Here is a 13143-nt window from a genome sequence, read left to right as displayed (position 1 = left end):
TGAGGTAGCCAATGAAATTCAGCCTAGTGGGCGGCCTGAGGCAATGACAGCAATACTTGCGGCGCGAGAACAGTAATTGGACCTCGTGTCGGAGAAATCCAGGTTGTGACAAAGCACAGTGTCGCCTCGGCCTCCATGTAAATATTGCTCAGCCGCTCCACGGACCGGCGGTGGCTTTCTTAGCTTTTCACTGGAGGTCATTAGATTTATTGCAGGTCACATTGCAGAGTGAAAAGGTAGGGCTGAAGTATTTAAGAAATACTACACTTCACATAGACATTATGAAACTTCCGTTTTATTTGGGATTGAGGGTGAAGTACAAATCAGCTAGTGGAGAGCGCACGGAGCGTAAAAGTATAAAGCAAGTTTTATTTGGTCAGATACAAAATATAATTCCTCTTCATCTACAGCGATATTTATCTAATTACCCCACCCCTCCCCCGCCTCAAATTGAATCCTTCAAGAGGAATATTTCTTGCTATTTTGTACTGACACTGGAGAAAAACAGGGCAGACAAAGAAATACTGAAATGTACAAGAAGGACTGGAAAAGAAGAGATTGTAAATATGTTTTGGAAAAAAATGAACAACCGACATTAAAGACATTTGAGGTGTGTGTGTTCATGTAAACATAAAACAAAAGACTGCTTCTAAGGTGCTTAAGTATTCATTACACATAGAATATGTACACATTTGTACAAGCCAAGTCAATCTAAGCAAACATATTATTTTCCATGTTTCAGATGAAGCTGTCGTTAGTTTGTGCTGTTAACACACACGATGTGAAGTCATGTGTCAGCCATAATATTGTGGAAGATTATCTTGTAAATATGGTCCGTGGCTGGGAAAATTAACCGTTCTATCGGTCACTTTGGCAGGTTAACTGGCTACTCTCGTCTCGACTCTAAAAAAGCAGTTTGGCTAGAGAAATATTAAAAGTGCCTTTTTGAAATTGTAGAATGTGGAAAGTTATATCGCTGCCCTGCAAGAGTACCTTTCTGTGTTTCGGTACATTTACAAGTGACGATATTTCATGTTTTCCTCGGCACTGGAGAGATCTTGATGTCTTTTCTTCCGCCTGCTGTCCGTTTGTGTAACGTGGTGTCGTCGTCCTCTCCGGTCTGCTGCTTGGCAAAGTTAACAAACACCTGCACAACAGAACAAATGATTCAGCACAAAAGTAAAACTTATATAAGCGTCCCAAAGGCACAAAAGAGACGTAATGTATCCGCTCAGGATCGGAAGTCATAAAAATGTTAATGTCATGGTTATTAAATAAATCCTAAACGTGTCTTTTAAGATAAATATTGGATCTAATCGTTTTATGTAAGACATTTTATTTATGTGTGTAAGTTCAACTCAAAGTGCAGGAGGTATTAATTGATTTAAAAGGTTTCCTTTGAAAAAATATTATAACATGTAATATTAAAACATGAATTAATATTGAAGTCAAATGAGTTTTTTACAAGTTTGCATTTAAAAATGAAAAGAAAAATGTATTAAATCCAATTCTTCCTTTGTAAATCTGTCCCATGCATTACACACGGCTTGAGACTCTCATTGTCTTGGTTCTTAAGTACCTGGTCCAGTGTTGTCTGGGAAACAGAGTAGTCTTCGATGCTGAGCCTTTCTTTATTGGCCACCACCAGCTGGAATATCCTGGCCAGAGAGGACGAGGCGATCTCGTACTGCAGCGTGTTGTAGTGCTTCTCCCTCTGAACGCAGCCGGGGAAGCTGCTCTCCATGAAGCTCTCGACGGGCTCCAAATCTGGGGACAAGCCCGCTTTAGCTGCCTTAATTTTCATGGTCACTACGTAGCCGTCACCAAATCTGAATCAAAGAAACACATTGTGAAGATATTGAACATTTAAATTCTCTGAACTCTTCATAACCCACAGTTGTTGTACAACCTCATATTGTTCTTAATGTTAAAGTGTATCCTTATATATTAACAGTATCCACAGAAGCTTTTCATTCATTTGGAAGCTTACACATTTTCGACACCATCATGCAGACGATTGTGATATTAAAATGCTCCCCACACACTGAACTGCTAAAACACAGAACACCTCTTACTTGTACTTAAGATGCTGGATGGTACCCAGACACTTGAAGGTCCCATTGACCATGATGGCCAGTCGAGTGCAGAGGGCCTCACACTCCTCCATACTGTCGGAAAACAACCATAATCCATCTTTATTTTTACTGCAGCTATTTCACGTCTCTGAGCACTGGATCATAATTTATAGATCTCTATGGTAAAATCAAGAACATGTCAACGTATTTCATCAACAGTGGTTGGCAGAAAAGTTAACTGCAGCAGATGTGTGCGCTGGATTAATTTCATTATTAGATGTTGCACCTGTGTGATGTTAGCACCACGGCCCTGCCGTCCTGGATGACACTCATGATGGCGTTCCACAGGAAGCGTCGAGAGTGGGGGTCCATCCCCGTCGTGGGTTCGTCCTAAACACACACACACACACACACACACACACACAGGCACAAACACACAACAAGCTTGACTCTCCGAGCACATAATTTCATACAAGACCAAATCCTTATCTCTATCAGCATATGGCAAAGATCTCAGTTGTATGCCAATTTGAATTTAACGGCGCGGTCGCCTGCCAATGTAGAAAACATTCCAGGCCAGGCTTGACTAAACCCATATGGCTTGCCATCTGGATCCATGGACCATCTCATTGATAAATCCCTGCATAAAGCCCAAAAATCCAAACAATGGGTTCATGAAGTCATCATTATTGGCCGACTCACCAGCAGCACCAGCGCTGGGCAACCAATCATTGCGATCGCTGTGGAGAGTTTGCGCTTGTTGCCTCCACTGTAGGTCCCTGCGCAGCGGCCGGCATACTCTGTCAGGCCGAGCTTCTGGATGCCCCACTCTGCCACCTGCAGGGGGGGGAGGGGAATATGCATTTAGTGCACACGTCAATCCACATTACATTTTTAGGATGGGCAATCCCTACTGTTTACTGAGCCCTTCATAACAATGTAACAGCTAAATTAAAATGACAAATCAAACCGCAGTCAAAGAACTAAAGCTCTCTGTGCAGTGCTGACAGCAGAAACAAACATCCACTGACTGTTAAAGATGGAAAGCAGCTGGAGTCCTACTCACTCTGGGAATCTCTGACTCAGGCACCCCTCTGAGACGAGCGTACAGGTACAGATGCTCCCTGCCGGTGAGGAGCTCATCGATGGCATCAAACTGAGGGCAGTAGCCCATGTTCTGGTGCACGTCTAAAATCTCTGTCAGGATGCTGCAAAACAAGACACAAGGTGCCACTCATTGCTGTGGGCCAATGGAGCAAATAAACTGATGGGGTCTAACCACATCAACTAACCGTTAAAGTCATTCCCTAAAACATGTCATCAAGAGAGGAAGATTATTCCCCCGAACAAAATGATGTAAACACTGAACAAAAACTGCAGAAATTAAATGAAATCTTTGAATTTATTCTTTTAATTAACTACTGCCATTTAATAGATCTGTGATTACAAGATATTAGAAAGATAATAAAGAATCTAGTCATTATATATATATAAATATATATAAATAAACATATATATATATAATAAATATATATATAAATAATATATATATAAATATATAGATATATATATATATATATATATATATATATATATATATATATAAATATATATATAAATATATATATAAATAAATATATATATAAATATTATATATATATATATATATATATTATATATTTATATATTTATAAACAGGGTTGTTCTAACAGCTAGAATATTAGCACCTAAATCCCTTTGCAGTAGCTCCACTACAACACTCAAAAACTGGCTCCTAGCTTTTCTTTCTTTTCAGAGTACCACATGGGTGAGTTTAATAGTCAGATAGTGTCATCAAACAGAATTATGTCAGATTGACCTTTCCATGTTTAAACTTTCTAACTCATTGGACTGTTTCCGGTCATCTCCCATCCGGAATGGCGTGCTGGATAAACCGAGAGCAAAGTCTTGTGAACACAGTTTGTGTTATATCGACCAGGGACAGTTCAGACTGATCTTTATGTACCTGTAACCAGCCACAGTAGCCTCCCCGGAGCTGACATCAGTGTCACCCGTCAGCATTTTGAAGGTCGACGTCTTTCCAGCTCCATTAACTCCCAAAAGACCAAAGCACTAACAGGAAGAAAAAAAAAGGACAATCAGGCTCTCGATGCGAGGACACTTTCTGCTGAAACATTGACATTAAAGTGCTTAAGCGCACTCACTGTTAGAGATATCTGTTAGAGTTACCCTTCTGAAACTCTAATATTCTATATGGCTTCATAAAATGACAAGCAATGTCCTTGTACATTAATACTAATGCACATAATCTGCATGTCTAACAGTCGGGGTGGCAGCTTCAACAGTATGTAGGTGTACTTGAGCAAACACAAAAAGAGAAAACATAATATACGATAGAACAATATTAATAATAACTGTAAATGTAAATGAACTCCGTGCTTTTACCTCTCCTGCAGGGACACCCACACAAATCCTGTCCACAGCTGCCCTCTTCCTGCCCACGTACGTCTGTGCAGAGAAGGCAGGGAAACAAAGATGACTGACACATTTAGAGGTGAGGACAATTATGCCAGATGCTGATTTTTACAGCGTTAATCTGCCTGCATATAGTCTCTTGCTGTTCGGGGCTGTATGGAGTTTAATGAGGTGGGAATGAGGTCATCAGTAACTTTTCACAGGGAGTGTCCTTGAAAGCTAGTTTTGTGGATGTGCCCATAAATACTGTATTCCTTCGTCTTTTACATTTCCTTCACCTTTATACACGTGTGATTATGGATGAATGAATGAATAACTTGAAATTGAGATATCACTATAAAACAACAGCCAGTGATATTTACCTTCGAGAGGTCTCTGATCTGCAGGACGTCGGTCTTGCTCGCTCCATCATACATTCTCTGCCTCTCTGCTGCCACGTCATCGTCCTCGCCTCGTACTGAAGCCTGCTTGTAGTCTGATAACCTGCAGGGTGCAAGAAAACCATCTGTGGAGATGCATCTGATTCCTCTGAGAGTTCTGACCCTCTGTGAAACACTTTTCCTGGTGAAGTTTGCGTGGAAAGGTCGAGACGTTGGCGTAACGCTTGAGATGCTGAGAGTGTAAACTTGTACGGTCAGCGACTTACCAGTGGTCCAAGAAGAACCGGTACTGGATCAGAAGGTTGAGAATGAAGTAGACAAAGCCTTCCACTGCCATGAAAGCCATATTCTTCCCCACAAAGTCCCAGCGGAAAGGATCCTGCGTGTACTCTTCACCTGAAGACAGATATACACTGACATGAATCCTTTGTTTGGTATTTGTTATATCGAACAAGCTGCACAAACAGCGAGGACAGCGATAACTCAGCAGGACGCAGCTAGTTACTATTATCTACACAGCGTGAAATTAACCTTTGTTTACCAAGGGTACAATTATGAGAACCATTTCGGTTTACGTCGCCTATAATAACAATTATGCTGCATGTCTTTGAAATAATGATGTGAAACTGAAGGAACTGTATCAGCTCAAATAGCACTCACCGAATCTGGCGTACACATCAGTCACAGCTTGGTTCATGGCCATGTCGATGAGTCCCCGCCCCAAGCAGAAGTGAGGGAGCAGCAGCAGGCCTTTCTTCAGCCACTCATTGAACAGCAGCAAAGACTGTCAACACACACAAACACATTTCATACACACGTCACTCGAGTGCAGGATTGATAGAAACACATACACACCGTGTGCAGTGGACACACATAGTAAGAAATCATTCTCACTGGATATTCTTGCATCATCTCAGCGTCGTGTTCTCACACAACACATTTAACCGTCGGTGTTTAATCTCCACAATCGCTCGTGTGAAATCTTTTAATATTTGAAATGAAACAATCCCGTCGTCATATTTGTTTATTGGCATCTTAACCACTGAATGAGAAAGTAGAAGATAATTATTCTTCTGGGATAATCTCATCATTTTGTTCAATTGTTTTTTTTGGTGTGTGATCTGATATCGCTGTTATGACACCATTGCAGATTCTTGTGTTCACGTGTCTTTCATCGCTGGATAACACAGCTGTTAATCCATAACTCTGGTTAATTTAGCAAGCATTATATATAATCATGATCAAAATACACAATCAAAGTGACTATGAACAGCTGGGGGAATAAACAAAGGACATTATTCATTGATTGTTGTGGCTATAAATCATTCTGTAAACTTTATTTTTCCCCTCCTGTATATATCGTGTTTAAGACATGAAATATGCACCTTTACAATAAAAGATTAGACCCTTGTTAAGAGGAATTAACTGTTTAGCCTGTGTCTTACCTGATTGTTCTCAAAAAGCTCCAGGATGAAGGTGACGGCGCTGCTGTTGATGCCTATGAACAGGTTGATGCAGGACAGAGACACATACGCAGTGCTGGGGATGTTGAACATGTAGGACATGGGGTACATCATGGGCGTCACCGACCACCTATAAGTTAGAGAAAAGAGAAAGATATTTTAACAACAACTCCAGTAATCTTTCACCTGCGTTCATGTCATTTATGCATTTTGTTCTCTCTCTATGGATTTCCTTCATCGGGTTGTTATTCAGCTCCTCTTTTTGTTTTTCGAGGTGAGGCATCCTAATAAGGCCCTCTGGGTGCTTTCGCACTATAACACTAACTCAGCCGCACACACTCTCTCTCGTGTTACCTTTTTCATATCCTCTTTGTATTTTATTGTTTTTATTTAAGAGAAAAACAAAAGTGAAACAAATAAAAAGTAAGTGAAGACTTATAGTTACCCGTAGAGCAGAAGCAGAGCTATTAGAGCTGGCAGGTTGGACGGTGATGTGTAACACTTTTTATCAAAAGCCATGAAAATGCCAACGACCAATGCAGCGCTGAGAGAATAGTTAATCTAGGGGAGAACAGAAACGTTATTATTCACTTAAAGGAACAATCCACAACCTTTACACTCTCTAACATGACGATACACTTACTTTAAATCTTTCATCTTACCATGTCCCAGAAGAAGTTGGCCACCCAGTACACTAAGGGGCTGACCCCGCTGACAAACTGCAGGTGCTTGGCCTTCGTCACACGCTCCTGGATGAGGTAGAGGACGAAGCTGGCGGGGATGAAGGACATGGCGAAAATAACACAGATCGCCACCACGGCGTCGACTGAAGTGGTCAATCTGAGGAGGGAAGCGATCAAGTCTGGTCTTTGTTAAAAAATAAAGACATTAAATTGAGTAATTAAGGATATATATATATAAATAAATATATAGATTTAAAATCATGAAGCTTAAAGAATCAGTGTAACACTCACACTGTGACCTCGGAAAGCTGCTCTTTGGTGAGGTTGAGAGGGTGGTTGATGGCGGTGATGCCAAAGTCGACAGGTTTAGCGGACGGAGGTAGGAAAGCCCGCAGAATGGCGTTATTTGCCACGTTCATGAAGGCCACCATGGCGTGCCAGCCCTTGTTATTATACCATACCTGACAAAAGGAGAGCAGAGTTAACCGAACACTTCCCACTCACAACCTTCTGTGACATTTACAGTCCTGATGTACAACGTCGTGACCTGCAAGTTGATCTTCCTTATAGAAAACCTTAAGTGAAGAGCAAAGCTATGAAAGCAAGAGTTTACAGCCAAGCAGTTAACGTCCTTGTGATGTGGCAGACTTTATTCATTGCAGCGTGTAATATGAAAGCAAAGCACCAGAGGTAGACGTAACACCAACGAGTGTTTGCACTCCTGTGTCCACCCCACACGTACCTTAATGTTGAATTCACTTTCCATGAAGTGTAAGAAAGGACCGATCTCCCTCAGTGCAAGTCCAGAATAGTAACCCTGTGAAGAAAAGGATCATTGTAAACGGACTTGACGGGCTTTACGTCACGACCCTCATGAACAACAGTGTCAGTGTAACCCTAACCCTAACCCTAACCCACCGCTGTGATGTTGAGCATTCGTCCCAGCTGATGAAAGACGTTCTGGATGTCTTTGGGGTCGACGTCCAGGATGGGAAGCTGTCCTCCGAACGACAGACCTCCATATCTGTGGGACAGAGAACATTTACACTCCCAGCATCCGACACCAACTACACAAGAGGGAAAACACTAAAGCGCATATTGTTACCTTTGTTCATTCACCCAGTATTTGCTCTTCAAACTGTGAAATAAAACACAGAATGTAATTAAACAGAGGGGTGAGTCATGCGTTCATAGCTTGTTTGTAGCATTTTAATTATCTGTGTGTTTTGATTCAGCAGAGTTTTGAAGACGTAGTGTTTCTGTCTCCTTAAACTATTTTCTTTATTTGGTTTTAAGCTCTTTTTGGGGGTTTTAACACACGTGAACCCACCTGGTCCTGATGAGATCGGGGTAAGTTTTAATCAGGTAGTCAGAAATGTTCCTGTCCGTCATGTCCAGCATCGTGTCTCCCGTGGCCTCGAGTCGTTGGCGAGGGGGCAGGCCTCCGGCTCCTACGGGACAGATGGGCATCATGGTGAGCTTCTTGCTGGTGCTGCACAGGCAGGAAGGAGACGGGTTTCTCTGGTTCCACTCTGGACTCTGTAAGATGTTGCTGGCCACAGGAGAGGCGTCCGGATACTGCCACTCTGATGTGCTGTTACTACAGGGCATCCTGCGGGGAGGTAAGTGAAGGAAGGTAAAAAGGTAAGTCACATGATGCCTTAATGATATGTGAGTACACTCGATATTCAGATTTTATTCTCATTTTCAGATTAGTTTAATGTTAGCAGGGGAGAAATCTGGTTTGTGACTAAAGGGGAGACGCTGCAGGTGAATGAGGTAAACATATGAACTAATGCATCATCTTGAAGCTTCCCTTAGCTGATGACTCACATTGAAACAGAAATCTGAAATGTTATGTTTATTACAGAAATCTAAACATTGGATAAAGCCAGGTTAAACATTCTTGCTTCATTTTGATGAAATATAAGAGTCAAGAGTTTTTGGATATCTTTGCATCACTCCATAAATGTAAAAATACTTTCAACAGCCTTAAAAAAATACATTTTTGTATTGTTTTTAAGAATTTTGTATAAATCTATGAATGATATATGAACAAACCCCCCTGTAAAAAGTGTCAGAATATAGATAACTGGACAGTTTTCTATGAGAAAAAACTCATTTTGATCTTTATCTTTAAAGATGTATGTTATAAATGTCCATACATTTTGAAGACACTACAGATGAATCGGGTAAAACTAATAGATATCACCATGAAACTTCCCCAGTTGATCACTTACATTAAGACATTTATTTCTTGTTTTACAAAATGCAAATCAGGTATTATGTAATGCTAACTTTTGGTGAATATAGGGTAAATCTACATACACAAATAGATTAAAATAAACTCCTAAATGTGTATTTTGGATATTATTAGTCTAAAAGAAGACATGTTATGGAAGCAAAATATTTTTGCCTGTTAGTTATGTAGTGTCTTACCTTAAACATTTATATATGTATAAATATATATAAATAATGTATATATATATATATATATATATATATATATATATATATATTAATATATATAAATATATATATATATATATTTATATATATTAATATATATATATATATATATATTAATATATATAAATATATATATACATTATTTATATATATAAATATATATATATATATATATATATATATATATATATAAATATATTTTTGTATATATATAATATATATATATATATATATATTTATATTTATATTTATATATATAAATATTCTATCTCTGTCTCGTCCTATCCACAGTCCTGATACTCACTCTAGTGGTTCTCCTTCCATGCAGCGTGTCCCCAGGCCCGGTCTGCCCAGTAAGCGCTCTGTGAAGCGTTTCATTAGGGGGTCAAACGGTTGCTCGTTACTAAAAGGAAATGAGAAAATGTAAAGAAGAAAAAAATCAAGTTAAAGACACCGACTGATGAATTCTAAGTAGTATAATCACCACCAATCTGTCAGGCACGGCGATGCTTACGTGGTACATAACTGCTCATATAGACATCATCATTTCACAGTGTTTGTCATCCTGACCTGAAGAAGGTGAACTGTTGTCCGTACATCCAGGGGGTCAGGGTCAGACTTGGATACTCTCCGAACGGAGGGACGACCACAGTGAAGATCAGAGCTATTAGGACAAAACTGGCAGGAAGGACGATCTGAAATCCCCCAAAATATATAAGTGAGCGAAATGCTAAACTCTAGTGTATGGAAGTCTAACATAAACAGTTTGAACCATTACAAAAACACTCTGAGGTATACTCACATGTTTACAAATCGCACTATGAATTATGTTTTCCACTAGATTTAATAATAGATTTCATATTACACAAACAAATCCCAGTGTTGCCAAAGTTTTTCCTCATTGCACTTTCAAGTTACATATTCTGACACTTTAATTTGTTGTTCCTTAAGTTAAAATACACAACTCTCAGTCCACGCGTCACATTATCCAACCATCAACACTTCATGTCAACGCTGCGCCCCCCTGTACCTGTGCCAGGAAGTCTTTCTGGCTTCTTATGGCGTGGTGAAACCTCTTCACCAGCAGCGCGTGGAACTGCTTCAAGATCAGCGAGAACCCTTTCACCTGCCTGGAGCCCTTCCCTGCGCTGCTGTCTGATGCACCATGGGTAATGCCGTTAGCCTGCTTCACACCGTTATGTTCTGCGATCAACAGGAAAACACAGAGTGAGTCCCGTACATAGAATATCTACGAAGCAGTTTGCAAGAGAGGCGGCTGTACATTGAACTGAGCAGCACGTCTGAGGTTTCAGGTTCCATGCAGCTGACAAATCGTAAATGTGAGTAAATGTATGAATTTGAATTTAAAGCAGTGCTGTGCTAGAAAAGAGCAAGCAAGCAGAAGATAAAGACTAAGAATACCCACGTAGCTCCTGCTTTGTTGTTAACTGTACAAGCAGAGCATCTGCTCTAGATTCCAGACCTGGATCAATTAAACTGCTCGTACCAGATGTGTGAGGCGGAACATAATTAATGCCATTACATTGACATACCTTCAAAAACCCATAACTTTAAATGTAAATAACAAATGATTTGTGCACATGCTGATTGACCCAAGTCCAGAAGATTCCATAAAAAAAAAGCTTAAATTGCCAGAAGTCTGTGAAGTTGTCAAGTTTCTGACCTTCGTCTCCCTCGACAGCAACTTTGCTGTCGTTTTTTCTCCGGTGTAACATCCACTGTTCTAGAGGTGGGAGTGCACATGTGAGACACAAAACCCACACACAAAGCTAGAGCAGGGGTGTCAAACATGCGGCCCGGGGGACCAAAACCGGCCCCCCCAGAGGGTAAAAGAATGTGTTGTTTTGATCATAAAGTAAAATACTGTTCCAGATACCTGTGACAAAATGTGTTGTGCCTCTGTAGATACACTGGGATCTGTAAGTTGTAACACATATATGTAAATTATAAATAATGTTGTAATAATGTTGTAATTGCACCTTTTTTTTTTTTTCTAAGAAATTTCAGGTTGTTCATAATGTTTAGTAAAAAAAGATATTTCATTAAATTTGAACATTTTCAGAGTGTACTTGTACTTTCTTGCTCTAAAACAAAGGGGAACATTTGTTGTTATTTATAGGTTTGTATGCTGTGATCTTACTGGTCCGGCCCACTTGAGATCAAATGTTGCTGTATGTGGCCCCCCGTGAACTAAAATGAGTTTGACACCCCTGAGCTAGAGGGTTAAAACGGACACATGAAGGCACCACACACCACACCACACGCAAGTACAAGACAAGTCGCTGATGTTGAAGTTAGGGATTTACAGAATAACAGCAGCAATAAGAAGCTGTTCGACAAAAGGATTAAAGCGGGGTCAGGGATTCAACTCCAGGAAAAGGCCACGTGGAATATCAGTGAGGGTAATTACCAGGAGTGGTGGCATTATTGGCTGCTTCTCCATCGGCAGTGACCTTTATAAAGATCTGGGAGAAAGAAAGAAGATCCTCATTAAACTTTCTAAACTTTTCAAGCATTAAGTAAAAGCTCTTCTGCTTTAAATGCAGAAGTAAAATTATGTAAGTGTTTCATTTTCACTTTATTAAACATAACTAAAGATGTGTTGTGGACAGGAAACACGCTGCCGCGGCTAAAATGTTAATTTTGCCGATACATATTGGTATATCTTTTGAATAAAGTCTAATTGAAGATAACTTCAACCAGTTTCCAATACAAATCAACTTGTTTCAAGAGTTTTACGCAATTAAAATCTTGTTTCTAGTGCGGTTATCCTCCTGATTATGTCTTGTTTCCAGATATTGACGAAGAAAAACAGACTTTAAGGAGGCAGTGATAGACAAAAATCACTTGTTAAGATGGAGAGTTTGTGCAAGGGATATTTAACACCAAATAAAAGATGTCATTCCTGCTTTGGAATTGTAAAATGTATTATCAAAAAAAATTGTTTGCTTATTTATTCAAATGAATGCAATTTCTTTAACCTGACTAAGGGTGCTTTCTTATTGAGGAAAAAAACTAAACATAAAATCCAAACTTCGCTCATGTTACATTCTGAAAGCTCTTATTTACGACCTGTAAATGCAGCATTCAAACACCTCGACACACACAGAGTCAGTCCCCACCTCCTCCAGTGAAGTATCAGAGATGCCAAAGCTGCTGAGGCCCATGTCAGCAAGCGTCTCCTCCAGCTCCCTAAACAGGCTGGCATACGCTCGATGTTTGAAGCCCTTATTGGGGAGCAGAAAGGTCAACTCCTGGCCAATCATCTCGATGAGCTTGGCTTCAGGGACGTGGTGGTGGATGAGGCTCGTGATGCTGTCTATGTCCCCTGGGAAGAAGACAGAGAGTCATCATTAATGGAGCGTGTAGTTAAAGTGTTCCCAAAAAGACAGAGGGAGAGAAACTGCTTATTATGCCAAAAAATAAATTAAATAAACACTATTATTCAAGCACTAAAATAGATGAGTTAAATACAGTGTCCTCAGGCAGAGTTAGGAGGAAAAGGCACATGGGTCAATATCGCCACTGAATTATGAATGTGACAAAATTGTGTGTTCTGTTTCTGTGTCTGTTTTAC

The 13143-nt window shown here is 40.0% G+C and overlaps 1 protein-coding gene across 1 annotated transcript in view; it reads right to left on the bottom strand.

Annotated features, from left to right (window-relative positions):
* Window positions 1-293: 293 nt before the first annotated feature.
* Window positions 294-13143, bottom strand: part of abca4b (ATP-binding cassette, sub-family A (ABC1), member 4b) — a 33732-nt gene continuing 20882 nt past the window's right edge. The window contains exons 27-50 of the mRNA XM_029453072.1: window positions 12689-12894; window positions 11977-12031; window positions 10576-10748; window positions 10116-10240; window positions 9850-9948; window positions 8407-8688; window positions 8182-8214; window positions 7995-8100; window positions 7819-7893; window positions 7368-7537; window positions 7056-7233; window positions 6839-6954; window positions 6376-6523; window positions 5591-5714; window positions 5197-5326; window positions 4913-5033; window positions 4521-4583; window positions 4081-4187; window positions 3142-3283; window positions 2778-2912; window positions 2362-2465; window positions 2076-2168; window positions 1580-1829; window positions 294-1147 (exon numbers count right to left, since the gene is read on the bottom strand). Of these exons, the coding sequence (XP_029308932.1) occupies window positions 1031-1147; window positions 1580-1829; window positions 2076-2168; window positions 2362-2465; window positions 2778-2912; window positions 3142-3283; window positions 4081-4187; window positions 4521-4583; window positions 4913-5033; window positions 5197-5326; window positions 5591-5714; window positions 6376-6523; window positions 6839-6954; window positions 7056-7233; window positions 7368-7537; window positions 7819-7893; window positions 7995-8100; window positions 8182-8214; window positions 8407-8688; window positions 9850-9948; window positions 10116-10240; window positions 10576-10748; window positions 11977-12031; window positions 12689-12894 (3152 nt within the window). The 3' untranslated portion in view covers window positions 294-1030. The remainder of the gene's footprint in view (window positions 1148-1579; window positions 1830-2075; window positions 2169-2361; window positions 2466-2777; window positions 2913-3141; window positions 3284-4080; window positions 4188-4520; window positions 4584-4912; window positions 5034-5196; window positions 5327-5590; window positions 5715-6375; window positions 6524-6838; window positions 6955-7055; window positions 7234-7367; window positions 7538-7818; window positions 7894-7994; window positions 8101-8181; window positions 8215-8406; window positions 8689-9849; window positions 9949-10115; window positions 10241-10575; window positions 10749-11976; window positions 12032-12688; window positions 12895-13143) is intronic.

This window comes from Cottoperca gobio, chromosome 17, assembly GCF_900634415.1.
Source record: "Cottoperca gobio chromosome 17, fCotGob3.1, whole genome shotgun sequence".
NCBI lineage: Eukaryota > Metazoa > Chordata > Actinopteri > Perciformes > Bovichtidae > Cottoperca > Cottoperca gobio.
Note: the sequence above shows the minus strand (reverse complement) of the source record. Positions and strands in the feature narration are given on the sequence as shown.